This window comes from Schistocerca americana, chromosome 1 (assembly GCF_021461395.2).
Source record: "Schistocerca americana isolate TAMUIC-IGC-003095 chromosome 1, iqSchAmer2.1, whole genome shotgun sequence".
Taxonomy (NCBI): domain Eukaryota; kingdom Metazoa; phylum Arthropoda; class Insecta; order Orthoptera; family Acrididae; genus Schistocerca; species Schistocerca americana.
In genome coordinates, this window is record NC_060119.1 from 82,373,845 (window position 1) to 82,387,468 (window position 13,624).

The following is a 13,624-nucleotide window of genomic DNA, read 5'->3' on the forward strand; positions in this document are numbered from 1 at the left end:
CAGGCTCTGTTCCAGGCAAATCTACACTGATAAGCCGAAACATTATGACGACTGACGACCGCAGGCCGGCCGAAGTGGCCGTGCGGTTCTAGGCGCTGCAGTCTGGAACCGCGAGAACGCTACGGTCGCAGGTTCGAATCCTGCCTCGGGCATGGATGTGTGTGATGTCCTTAGGTTAGTTAGGTTTAACTAGTTCTAAGTTCTAGGGGACTAATGACCTCAGAAGTTGAGTCCCATAGTGCTCAGAGCCATTTGAACCATTTTTTTGACGACCGCAACGTGGCACTGCGAGCACGTGATGCGGCAACGGAAGTATGCAAGCGGAGCAGACACGGACGGGGTTCACCCTAGCGAAGATATGGACTGCAAATGGGGAAACTTAAATAAGCGACTTTGATGAGATTCCATGAGAGTGAGAGAGAAATTCCCGTCAGGAACAAATTTAGAAGACTGGTGAACAACTACCAAGGTTTTAAAATGGCATCAACGTCCAAAAGACGGAGAGGACCATTGTCTGAAGAGCGTAAACAGGCACTTCTCGGTGGGCTCAGAAGATACTGGCAGGAAGTCAAAGCTGGAACAAGAACAAGCTCTTGACAATAGAGTGAAGTTGGTTGTTATCACGCAGTCCATAGAGGCTTATCTCTACAATAATAATTAAAAAAGGCGACTCTGACAAAGGGATAATTATTATTACGCAGAACTTGTGAAGCTGGTCGAATGTTCGTGTGCTACTGTCGTCAGCGTCTACAAAACGACGTAGGAGTGCAGTGAAACTAGCACTAGGCGCTAAATGGTCAGACGTCCACGACGTGGTGTCCGGAGGCTTGACTGATCTGTAAAGTAGGACAGGCATCTCTGCCGAAAGAGCACAATGCTGGCGCACTTATAAGCGTTTCGGAGCACAACATTCATCGTACATCCTCGTCAGACCACCCCTACTCGTTGACACGAAGACTACTTTACAGATCAGTCAAGCCTCCGAACACCACGTCGTGGACGTCTGACCATTTAGCGCCTAGTGCTAGTTTCACTGCACTCCTACGTCGTCAATTACGACTGCAGTGGGCACAGGACCATCGGGATTCGACCGTCGATCAATGGAAAGGTGCTGGCTCTTCCGGCGAATCCATTTTTGCTACACTAGGTCGATGGTCGTCTCCGCAAACGCCGTCAACGAGGTGAACAACGGCTCGCCACGGTCACAGGCTGGTGGGAGCAGTATTATGCCATGAGAGGTATTCTCCTGGGCTTACATCGGATCTGTTGTAGTAATCAAAGACACGCTGACAGCAGCGAACTACCTGCATCCCTTAATACTTGATGCCTTCCCCAGCAGCGATGTCGTGTTTCATCTGGATAACCGTCCGTGTCTCGGAGCCAGAACCGTGCTACAGTGGTTTGAGGAGCATTACAGTGAATTCACTTTGATGTCTCTGCGACCAAATACTCCTGACGTAAATCCTATGGAACCCATCCGGGGTCGCTATTGGGCGCCATCTCCGTGTGCACAAAGCAGAGGTCCGCATTTACGCGAATTACATGACCTGCGCGTAGACATCTAATGCCACTTACCTCCACAAGCCTACCAACAAACTATCGGATCCCTGATACGTCGAGTCAGTATTGTACCGAGTGATCAAAAAGTCAGTATAAATTTGAAAACTTAATAAACCACGGAATAATGTAGATAGAGAGGTAAAAATTGACACACATGCTTGGAATGACATGGGGTTTTATTAGAACAAAAAAAAAAAAAAAAAAAAAAAAAACAAAAAAAACAAAGTTCACAAAATGTCCGACAGATGGCGCAAAACGTCAGTGACTGCGCGTGATAATCGTGTATAAAAGGAGCTGTAATGAGAGAGAGAATCAGATGCGCCAGCAGTCGCAGCATGTTGACGTTACCTGAAAAGGCTAGTGCTAGTTCAGCGTTACGATCCTATCGCCATAGGAAGGGGATTCGAACGGGTAAAGGTCCGTTGACAAATGCAGCTGTGGCGACAATGATTTCGACGTTCGAAGCCACGGGTTGTTTAGACGATAGACCCCGTAGTGGCCGACCGAGCACAAGGCGTAATGCTGCTGAGACAGTTCAGGAAGAAATGGAGACTTAGCTGGTTCGTCTATGCACGGGGAAGTCAGCGCTCGTGCAGTCGCATGTCGCACCTGCATTCCATACACTACCGTTTGGTTGGCACTGAGGCGTACCCTCCGATGCTATCCGTACAAAATCCATCTCCATCATGAACTGTTACCTGGTGATTTAGTGAAGCGGAGGGCATTTGTGGTGTGGGCGTTTCAAAAGATGGCGAAAGATGACGATTGGTTGAGTAACGTGTTGTTGACCGACGAAGCTCATTTCACACTCCGAGGGTCTGTCAACGCCCACAATTGCAGGATTTGGGCTACCGAAAATCTTAGAACTGTCGTGGAAACTCCATTGCACGACGAGAAAGTCACGGTATGGGTTGGATTTACCACATCTACCGTTATCGAGCCTTTTTTCATGGAGGAAATGCGTGATTTTGGTGTTGTAACTGCTACCGTGACGGGTTGAGAGGTACGCCGATATGTTACAGAATCGCATCATCCCCAGCCTGGCTGATAAACACCTGCTGGAACGTACGATGTTTATGCAGGGTGGCGCTCCCCCCCCCCCCCCCCCCCCTCCCCGATATTGTTAGACTCGTGATAGATCTATTGCGCTCGTCGTATGGTGATGATCGTGTGCTTAGCCACCACTTTCGTCATGCTTGGCCTCCCAGGTCCCCAGACCTCAGTCCGTGCGATTATTGGCTTTGGGGTTACGTGAAGTCACAAGTGTATCGTGATCGACCGACATCTCTAGGGATGCTGAAAGACAACATCCGACGCCCGTGCCTCACCATAATTCCGGACATGCTTTACAGTGCTGTTCACAACATTATTCCTCGACTACAGCTATTGTTGGAGTGTTGGTGGACATATTGAGCATTTCCTGTAAAGAACATCATCTTTGCTTTGTCTTACTTTGTTATGCTAATTATTGCTATTCTGACCAGATGAAGTTCCATATGTCGGACATTTTTGAACTTTTGTATTTTTTTTTTGGTTCTAATAAAACCCCATGTCATTCCAAGCATGTGTGTCAATTTGTACCTCTCTAGCTACATTATTCCGTGATTTATTTAGTTTTCAAATTTATACCGACTTTTTGATCTTTCCGTTCCAAAGACGGATAAAGCAGTTATGAAGCAGGTAATTATAATGTTTTGGCTCATAAGTGCATAGTAGCCAGGTTGTACTGATTACAAAAACTTGATAGGAGTGTCACATAATATGCTTGGCGGAAGCATGGCTCTCGTTGCTCATATGTCTGGAAGTGAGCTTTCTTCGCTTTGCTCTCTTTATGTGCGCTTTAATTTTAAAATAAACAAATTAATTTGCCCCTGATGCTATTAGCGAACAAGACAAATATAACTAGGTTGAATCTGTGAGCAAGAGACGTAAAATAACTATCAGCCACGCAATAATAAATGTTCACTAAATAAAGTTTATTGTCTTCAACATTTTCTTTAATTCGAAGGCTGGTGAAACCAGCGTCTCTGTTAAGTGGTGACTTGAGAACCAACTATAGCTGTTAGTTAACTCACTATATAAAAATTAAATAAATTAAAACTGCTGAATAAATCGCAGACTGTGTCCTCAGCTAAACGTTAATTGAAAATAATAGGCTTACCAACTCACACCTAAACAGAGTCCGAATGAAATAATCTGTCTAACTCAGGCAAACTGAGTCAAAATTCAGTCTCAGCGTTCAGAATTAGAAACCCAAATCGACATCACAAGAAAATCACAAGTTCAGCGGAGCTGCTAGGAGAAAAACATTCGGAGACACTACTGTGTGCGCCAGCAGCAGATCCGACGTCACGTCCGCCCGTTTTCAAACTTTGACAGTTCCGCGTGTCACGCCAGCCAGCGGTCGGCCAAGCCGGACTGCCAAGAGGCTGTAGGGCCGCCATATCTCAGTACACGGAGCTTCATGAATTCACCGTGAACCCTCTTGCCTCGCCGCACTGCACTGAAGCAGAGGCACGCATGTTTAACTCATACGCAGGTACGAATGTAGTTGAGATATTCCATGTTTCAATGAATTGTTATTGTTGTTATTGCTATTAAGCTGTGTATTAGTTAGGCTATTTCTCTCTATGGTCGGTGAAATGCTAGTGTAAAGCCTCTGAATGACATCAACCTCTCTCGTCATCTTGGAGGGCTCTACTTTTGCTTCTGGGGAGAAGAGCCACACACATGCGTACACCACATAGACCTGTAGGACAGAGAGACCCCATATAATGCCATTTTAAACTTGTTAACTTTATTAACAGGATTCTTTTTTTCTATTCTGGGAAGTTATGTTGCAACTTTTTTCAGTTTTCTCCTTGCTGATGGCTTTCATTCTGATGAAAGTACGTGTCCTTAGGATACACATTACAACAAGGTTCTGACAAAAGATAACGCTTTTTAAGACCGCAAACGCAAAGTCGCAGCGTTTGCAATATCTTCAGATGACCAGTTAGCACACATTGCTTTCGTAACCGATTCTTGTTGACAGTCAGAAAAATAGCCTTCAATCACTTTTTGAACATGTTTTAATTTCAGTAACTCAGAGCTACATCGATAGAGAAGATCCTGTAAATCTGTATTTATTTACATAAGTTCTTTTATTTCTGTTTCCTTAATTTCTAATTGTTGGCATAAGCACACATTGTCGTTCACAGCAGCGTTTGTTTTCACGTTTAACGTTTTGTCTAGTAGCAATTTCTTCATTAATTGGTAATATATTTACGTGTAAAATATCTTCTCCTTCTTTACGGAGCTTCGTTTCTGCGCCCGAATGTTTCTTTCATTATTAGACTCATTACTACGCTATAAATCAGCTCTGGGGGCGATAGATTTAGAGTTGGAACAGCGACAGTCTCCAGCTTGCGTTTCATAGGTATATTCAACAGTTCACTTCAAATCCCTTTCATAATCCGAAACAGTAAAATGTATTGAGTACACACGAGCACTTTCAACTGAAAACGAATCTACAAGTTTACAAGAATTTATCCATTTTCATTTCGTCTCTTTGTTTTTAGGAAATGTGTGAAACTTAATTCGTAACTTACATACTTGTCTGCTATGGTTCGAACAACAGGCGATCGCGCAGTGGACCATTATTTTTCACTTATAAACTTACTCTAAAAAAAACCCTCAATACAGTACACTGATTAATTATGGCGTAACTCTGTACTCAGTCGCAAGTCACTGCTACGGCGTAAAATCAGGCGCCAGTCGGGAACGAGAGAGCAGAGAAAGCTCTGAAGAAGACTTCAGCCAATTGCACGCTGACCGAGCTCTCTCCAGGACGAGAACGCGACGGCAGCTGCCTCTATGCGAGGAGAACATAAGCGCCGCTCCCGACTGGCCGCGGCCCAGTTGAGCAGAAACCTCAAGACTAGCGACCTGAATAGAAGTGTCAACTGTATTACTTCACTTAGGAATTGTTTATACTGAAGAGATTTCTACTCCACCTGCAACGGCAGGGGAAGGAGGTTTCTTTCTGCTTGGTGCCGGGGCACGTGGGTATTAGGGGAAACGAACTGGCGGATGTGGCTGCCAAAGATGCATGTTCCCTCCCTCACGTTGTTGAATGTGCCGTCCCCCTCCATGCTGTTACCTCCCTTTTGCGTATTCGTGTTATGCGTCAATGGGAAGAAGAGTGGCTGGCAGTCGGTGAAAATAAGCTGCGTTTGGTCAAGGCCACCACGCGGCCATGGCGGACGTCCTACCAGTCATGCAGGCGGGATGAGGTTCTCCTCACTCGCCTCCGCATCGGGCACAGTCGCTTAACGCACGGTTTTTTACTCCGGCGGGAGGACCCCCCAATCTGCAGTGCTTGTGGCGTCCAGATAACTGGCTGGCTCTGAGCACTATGGGACTTAACTTCTGTGGTCATCAGTCCCCTAGAACTTAGAACTACTTAAACCTAACTAACCTAAGGACATCACACACATCCATGCCCGAGGCAGGATTCGAACCTGCGACCGTAGCAGTCCCGCGGTTCCCGACTGCGCGCCTAGAACCACTAGACCACCGTGGCCGGCTCCAGATAACTGTCCGCCACATTTTACTTGACTGTCCTTTATTCTCTGACCAGAGGGCGGTGGTTTCCTTGCCACCGGATTTGCCCTCTATTTTGCAAGACGACGCAACGACTGTGGTTAAGGTCTTACGGTTTTGTGTCCTGTCCAATTTGTTGCCTCGGATTTTAGGGAGAGGATTTTAATGTGATGCTGGGTGACTAGCTCACCCAGGCTTTAGGTAAGAGGTCCGCCAGTCACGATTACCTACTTGTTTCACTTCGATTGCTGTTCTCTTTTCCTTGTGTTTCCTTTCCTTTTTTAGTGCGTTACTTCTCCTCTTGTTTTGCCTCTGTATGTGAGGATTTGTAACTGCGTCAGGTCTGTGTCTTTTAGCTGTTCTCCTTGTTCGCTGTCCGTCTTCGTCCCTTCACTGCATGTGTTCCTGTTTCTATGCGTTTGGGCGCTGATGACCACGCTGTTTAGCGCCCGAAAACCTCAAACCACACACACACACACACACACTATTTTGCATGTCGCCCTTTGCTTGCAACACATCTATGTACTTCTCAGACTTAAGTATCGTCATTTATCTTATTGTAATAAAAACCCATTAATGCGATTTGTTTGAATATTGTCTAGCGATCCGAGAAAGCAGGTTTCGTAGACTCCCCATAGTTGACGACTAGGCAGGATTCAACAGTCACGAACGAAAATTCACACTGCCGTAAATAACCATATTCTCGCTTGTAAACGTAATTACAACACAGTATGTTATGGCAATATTGCGGGCTACTGAGTGCTGGTTGGGTTCACTATGACGTCAGCAGCGCGGCTTCCTACTGTGCATACACCTCATCATGCCTACCATGTATTCTACAGAGTGAGGCAAAAGTCTGGGTACATCCCTGTAAAGGTCGAGCTGTGTGAGGAATGCTAATGGCATCTGGTATGGGCTGTCTGTAGGTGGGGGGGCAACTTCCAGGAGCTATGGCGGCAGCGGCTGCCATCTTAAGATCGGCCATCTTGGATTTGGTTTACGTGCTTCAAATGGGAAGGGGTTCATGGACCGTCGTGTTGCAGGGGTAACGTCGACAACTAGGATGAAAGCAGCCATATTATCAGTTGACTTCTTGAAAGCGTTAGCCAGGATAAGTCACAAGTACCTATATAGCGCAATGACTGCAAAAGGAAGTAGCCAAGTTTTATTAAACGTCATTAAATGACTGTACAGTTTGTCAAGCTCGGAAATCGTGGTAAATGGTCAAATGACGGATTTCATAAATATAAATTGATCTGTAAAGCAAGGATAACCCTTATCGATGATGATGTTAACGATAGTGCTGGATCTCCTTTTGTTGGCAGTAGAACACCACGTTTCACCATTAAATGCGTTTAGTGTAGGATTCACATGTAAAGTTTATGCTGACGATGTCAGAATGGCAGCAAGGAACCAAGAAGATCTGACGAAAGTTATGAAGATACTCGAAAATTACAGTGGAGGTCAGGTGCTACTAAAGTTGACCTCCACGGGACCAAGATTCTTTTGTGTAGAGAGGGTATTCGATTAGCCACAGTCATGGAGTTCAAGAGACAGTACCTTAAAATACAACGTATAGACATGTAGACCAACCCAAAATAAGTGGCTGCAGGTAAGTGGAGAAAGATGCTGCGAGTTGTTAGAGGGAAAGTGAAAGAAAATGTCGACAGAGATCTTTCATAACTCCAAAAAGTGAAGATTGTTGATAATCATATTTTGGCTGAAATTAGGTATATGGTAGAGACAGCGCCAATATCGAAATTAATCGCAAATAGGATGAAGTCTAGAATAAACTGGCTTACTTGGTAGTCTAAGGTCAACTTTAGCATTACCGCAGAGTGGAGGAGGATCAGGACTGCGGGGTTCTTAAAAGGTGATGCAATGCGATAATTTTGTATAGATCGCTGAAGGAAGCAAAAGCGCTACCAAATGGTTTAACAGGTGGAATATCGAAACAGATGCGACCAGAAAGCCTGAGCCCACCGGTGAATATATCACATATCACTCGCGTCTTGGACTGTGTAAGCTATGTTACAGAGAACACAGTTACATATTGGACAAGATAAGACATAAAACTTCCTTAAAAGCTGCGGAGGTGTATGAAGAGATGCTAATTCAATCCGAAGTGAATAGGATGGAAAGAAAGTATACGGACAGAAACTGGATAGCAGTATGAGCAAACGTATCCAACAAATACAGACCTTTGCAGTCAACCTGACGTTGGGTTGTCAGTGAAAAAATAGCAAGAAATGAAAAACTTAACTCAATTAAACTAAATCTATCAACTTTCCTTACTGAGAAGAAACAGACAACTTGGAGCACAGATTTATCTGCATCAAACACTAGAAGATGCGCCTGTGGACAAAATTTAAGCTTGCTTCAATGAGTAGCACAGACCAAAGGCATACACTGACGTGACAAAAGTCATAGAATGGCAATCTCCACACATACAGATGGCATTAGTATCGCGTATACAAGGTATAAAAGGGCAGTGCATTGGCGGAACTGTCTTTCGTACCCAACTGGTTCATGTGAAAAGGTTTCCGACGTGTTTATGGTTTATGGCCATACGATGGGAATTAACAGACGTCGACGGCGGATTGGCAGTTAGAGTTCCACACATGCGAGATTCTATTTCGGATATCCTTAGGGCATCCAATATTTCGAGATCCACAATATGAAGAGTGTGCCGAGATTACCAAATTTCAGAGATTACCTCTCACCACATTCAACGCAGTGGCCGACAGCCTTCACTTAACAATCGAGAGCAACGGCGTCTGCGTAGAGTTGTCAGTGCTAACAGACAAGCAACACTGCGTGAAGTAACTGCAGAAGTCAATGTGGGCATACGATGAACGTATCCGTTGGGACAGTGGGGTGAAATATGGTGTTAATTGGCTATGGCGGCAGACGACCGACATAAGCACTTTTGCTAACAGCGCGACGTCCTCTGCAGCTCCTCCTCTGGGCTCGTTGACATGTAGATTGGACCCTAGAGAACAGGAAAACCATGGCCCGGGCAGATGGAGCCCGATTTCAATTGATAAGAGCTGAAATATTGTTCACGTAACGCAGAGCGATGCTGGAAGCTGCTGCCATCAGGTACGGTGGGAACGCGAGATGTTCTGTCCTCAGCTGATTTTAAATGACCAATGACTGAACTACGGCGGACAACCCATTTTGTATCTCTGAATTTACACTCGTGTCCTAAGCTAACCTCAACTTCTTCAGGCGCAATGTATCCGAGAAAGCGGCGGTCAGCAACCTGCAGCAGAACTACACACACATCAGAAAAAGTTTTGCATCACCCCAGTTCCCAGAAGTTCTGAAGATAGATGTTGACTATGGATATTGTATCACAGACACAGTCCCTTTGACTGTTTAGCGATGTCACTAAACCCAAACCCGCCCAAAGTTGTAAACACCCATGCATGAGAAGCGCTTATTATAAGCGGAGGGGGTCCGACAGCCGACTAGTTCCAGTCATTCCACAAGGTAGGAGGTACACGGTTCGTGTTGTCTGTAGTTCAACGATGCCTAGACCGTCAATATCGCTCGTCGATCGTGTCCCCATTGTTACTTTGTGCCAGGAAGAGATCTCAACAAGGGAAGTGTCCAGGCGTCTCGGAGTGAACCAAAGCGATGTTGTTTGGACATGGAGGAGATACAGAAAGACAGGAACTGTCGATGACATGCCTCGCTCAGGCCGCCCAAGGGCTACTACTGCAGCGGATGACCGCTACCTGTGGATTATGGCTCGGAGGAACCATGACAGCAATGCGACCATGTTGAATAATGTTTTTCGTGCAGTCACAGGACGTCGTGTTACGACTCAAACTGTGCGCAATAGGTTGCATGATGCGAACTTCACTACCAACGTCCATGGCGAGGTCCATCTTTGCAACCACGACACCATGCAACGCGGTACAGATGGGCCCAACAACATGCCGAATGGACCGCTCAGGATTGGCATCATGTTCTCCACCGATGAGTGTTGCTTATGCCTTCAACCAATCGTCGGAGACGTGTTTGGAGGCAACACAGTCAGGCTGGACGCCTTAGACACACTGTTCAGCGAGTGCAACAAGGTGGGGGTTCCCTGCTGTTTTGGGGTGGCATTATGTGGGGCCGACGTACGCCGCTGGTGGTCATGGAAGGCGCCGTACCAGCTGTACGATACGTGAATGCCATCGTCCGACCTATAGTGCAACCATATCGGCAGCATATTGGCGAGGCATTCGTCTTCATGGACTACAATTCTCTCCCTCATCGTGCACATCTTATGAATGACTTCCTTCAGCATAACGACATCGCTCGAGTGGCCAGCATGTTCTCCAGACATGAACCATATCGAACATGTCTGGGATAGATGTTTATGGACGACGTGATCCACCAACCATTCTGAGGGATCTACGCCGTTGAGGAGTGGGACAATCTGGACCAACAGTGCCTTGATGAACTTGTGAATAGTATGCCACGACGAATACAGCCATGCATTAACGCAAGAGGACGTGTTACTGGGTATTAGAGTTACCGGTGAGTACAGCAATCTGGACCACCACCTCTGAAAGTCACTCCGTATGGTGGTACAACATTCAATGTGTGGTTTTCATGAGCAATAAAAAGGGCGGAAATGATGTTTATGTTGATCTCTTTTCCAATTTTCTGTACAGGTTCGGGAAATCTCGGAACCGAGGTGATGCAAAACTTTTTTTGATGTGTGTATTAATCACGCTTGCTTTGATCACGACGGGTCAAAGACTACTGGATACTTCCACACAACAAGCGATTCGGCTTTACATACTCAGTTACTATCATCATAGGGACCGACCTACAGTACATAAACTTCATTTATGACACGACGTGGAATCGAACTTCGTGAAGACCGCAAATGATCGTTGCAAATGGTGCAATAGACATAAATATAAGCAAACATAGTGAAGATGACGTGTGCGAGAAAACTCAAGAGACAAAATATTCAGTTTCTGCACCAAAAGTGAACTATAACATCTCGCTTTTTCTACGCGAGCTGACGCATACTGACCGACGAGCACTCCTGGTTGGAACTCACGAGTTACAGATGGCACAGGCAGACTGTAAACGAAAAACAATGATAGGAAGAAAGATAAGAGGAAATAAAAAAGTGAATACGATGATGAAAATGATGCGACAAAAGATTGAAAAAATCATATTTAAAGCAATTAATTGATAATAATAATAAGTTTGATAAAGATGTAAAAATAAATGAAACATTGTCATGTGAGAGGATTCGAACGCAGGACATTCAGTCTGTTGAACAGTCATATTACCAATGTGCTATGGAAAACCTTCACTATGTTTGCTTATATTTATGTCTATTGCACTGGTGCAAGAATGGGAGGCTCGAGCAGCTGCTCGACCACCTGATCCAGAGTATGCCAACCCGCTGTGCGGCCTGTGTACACGTGCATTGTGATCATATCCTATAATGCTATGCGCAGGAAACAGTGGCGTTTTGTAGTACATGTGTTTTGGGACGGTTTTCTCAACATCACCAATATCGTGGACTCACTGATCTGTGTCGCGTGGATTCGCTATGTGCCTACGCTATTAGCGCCAGTTTTGTGTAGTGCCACGTTGTGTGGCACCACATTCTGCAATTATCCGTAATTTATAAGCATTAGTGTAAATCGCTTGTAAGCACATATGCCCAGTCCCTGCCATCACTAGCCGGAAGAGTGGACGTCATAACTGAGGATGGCAGGCGCGCGCCCATTGTGTTGCACCAGTGTGTGGAGAAGCTCGAGTGTTAGGCGTGAGCGCATCGCAGCGGCTGACCTGAGGAGGCGTCGTTGGCGGCGACCTGCAGGCGGTCGAGGTGGCGGGAGAGGGCGGGCAGCCGGCGGCTCAGCAGGTCGCGGAAGACGGCCATGTCCACCGACAGGCCGCGCAGGTTGTTGGCGAAGTAGCTCTCCGGCAGCACGCCCTCCACCAGGAAGATCATCACCTGCGCACGCCAAGGGGCCGCCGATCACACTCTGACACCTAACTACAGTACCTAGTGTAACGTACGCAGTCGCTACTCTCACTTGTTACCATCTGATGACAGATGAAGAGACACTAGCGCTCATAGCGGCGAGAAAGCAAGCTCTCTATTACAGTCATATGTGCCGTACGAATTATATTTAGTTTTTATGATTTTCTTACGTAATTTGCGCAGTACTTACAAGGGGAGGCCACGACCTTGGGATCACAGATGTGCTTCAAAATAGCAAAGTGCAAGTAGTAAGGTGCACTTCGGAGAAAATCGCAAGAGAAGTTTTACGCGTCTATTATGTGACTTATGTATCTGTGCGTAGGTGCTGAACATAAAAAAAGAAAAAAAAAGGCTGAATGAAAGGATCTACGATGAACGTGAACTGGTGCCTTGTGACTTCCACCCCGACCAAATGCAACAAACAATAATGAGCAAAAATAAATAAATAAATAAATAAAATAAAAAAATGGTTAGCGTTCGAGCTTCCTAAAACGAACGAACATATGTGAGGAGACGGCTCGACTCCCGCTCAAATGTAATTTTTATTGTATATTTTTTTCCTCACTGGACATATTGTTCAATTTGAGAACTAATGCAATTTTAAGAAAAACCACATGCATATGCAAGGAGTTTTATTAGTCTCTTTCATGTTATTTGACTACTTACAATTTTCAATTAAATTTAATAATTAGAACAAGAATGTTTATAACTATCGATAACCAAACGAAGAAATGCATAGCGTTTCACTGAAAATGTATGCCTCTCGTGATTTGCGAAATCCCTTATACACGCTATCTGGTACCCGGAACTACTTTCCACCTCGACGCTTCGAGCTGCCGACACAGGCGGGCCCCATTTGGCAGTTAACCTGCATAGCGGTGAGACGTTGCTTATGTAGTAAGAACGAACAGTGTACCCGCCTTTTATTTGAATATCACTGATTTTACACTTTCACCACAACAACGAAGGTGACTCCGTGTTCTTCAACTAGTGCAGATAAAGATTGTCATGACGATTCGAACCGTTGCCTCGTCCACGACCTTCTTGCGAAGCGCGAACGCTAACCACACTTTTTTTTGTTCATCCCATTTTTGTTCGTTATTGGTCGTTGTATTTGTTCGGGGCGGACGTCCCACGACGCTTGTTCAAGCTCATCGTTGACCCATTAATTCAGGGTTTCTTTCTTTCTTTCTTTTTTTTCTTTTTTTAAAAGAGAGGGGGCAGCTAACCCTCTGACCAAACACTCTTGAGGTACCGTGCCGACATCATTTTACCACACTGACTTTTTAAGGCCCGCACAAATACATGTTACACAATGGAAACGCAGCGTTTTTGTTGCGATTTTCTCGGAATTGCCCAAGTAGTGCACCTTACTGCTTGCACATTATGTCGTGTTAATGGACTGCTAAAGGTGTACAAAATTTGAAGTAAATCTGTGATCCCAGCGTCGTGACCTCCCCTTGT

At 45.4% G+C, this 13,624-nt stretch overlaps 1 protein-coding gene across 1 annotated transcript in view; it reads right to left on the reverse strand.

The window, feature by feature from the left end:
• The window catches only part of LOC124597459, a gene marked incomplete at its 5' end in the record, with an annotated part of 353,417 nt that overhangs the window by 116,216 nt on the left and 223,577 nt on the right, over positions 1–13,624 (reverse strand). The window contains one exon of the mRNA XM_047135941.1: positions 11,962–12,130. Coding sequence (XP_046991897.1) covers positions 11,962–12,130 — 169 coding nt within the window. The remainder of the gene's footprint in view (positions 1–11,961; positions 12,131–13,624) is intronic.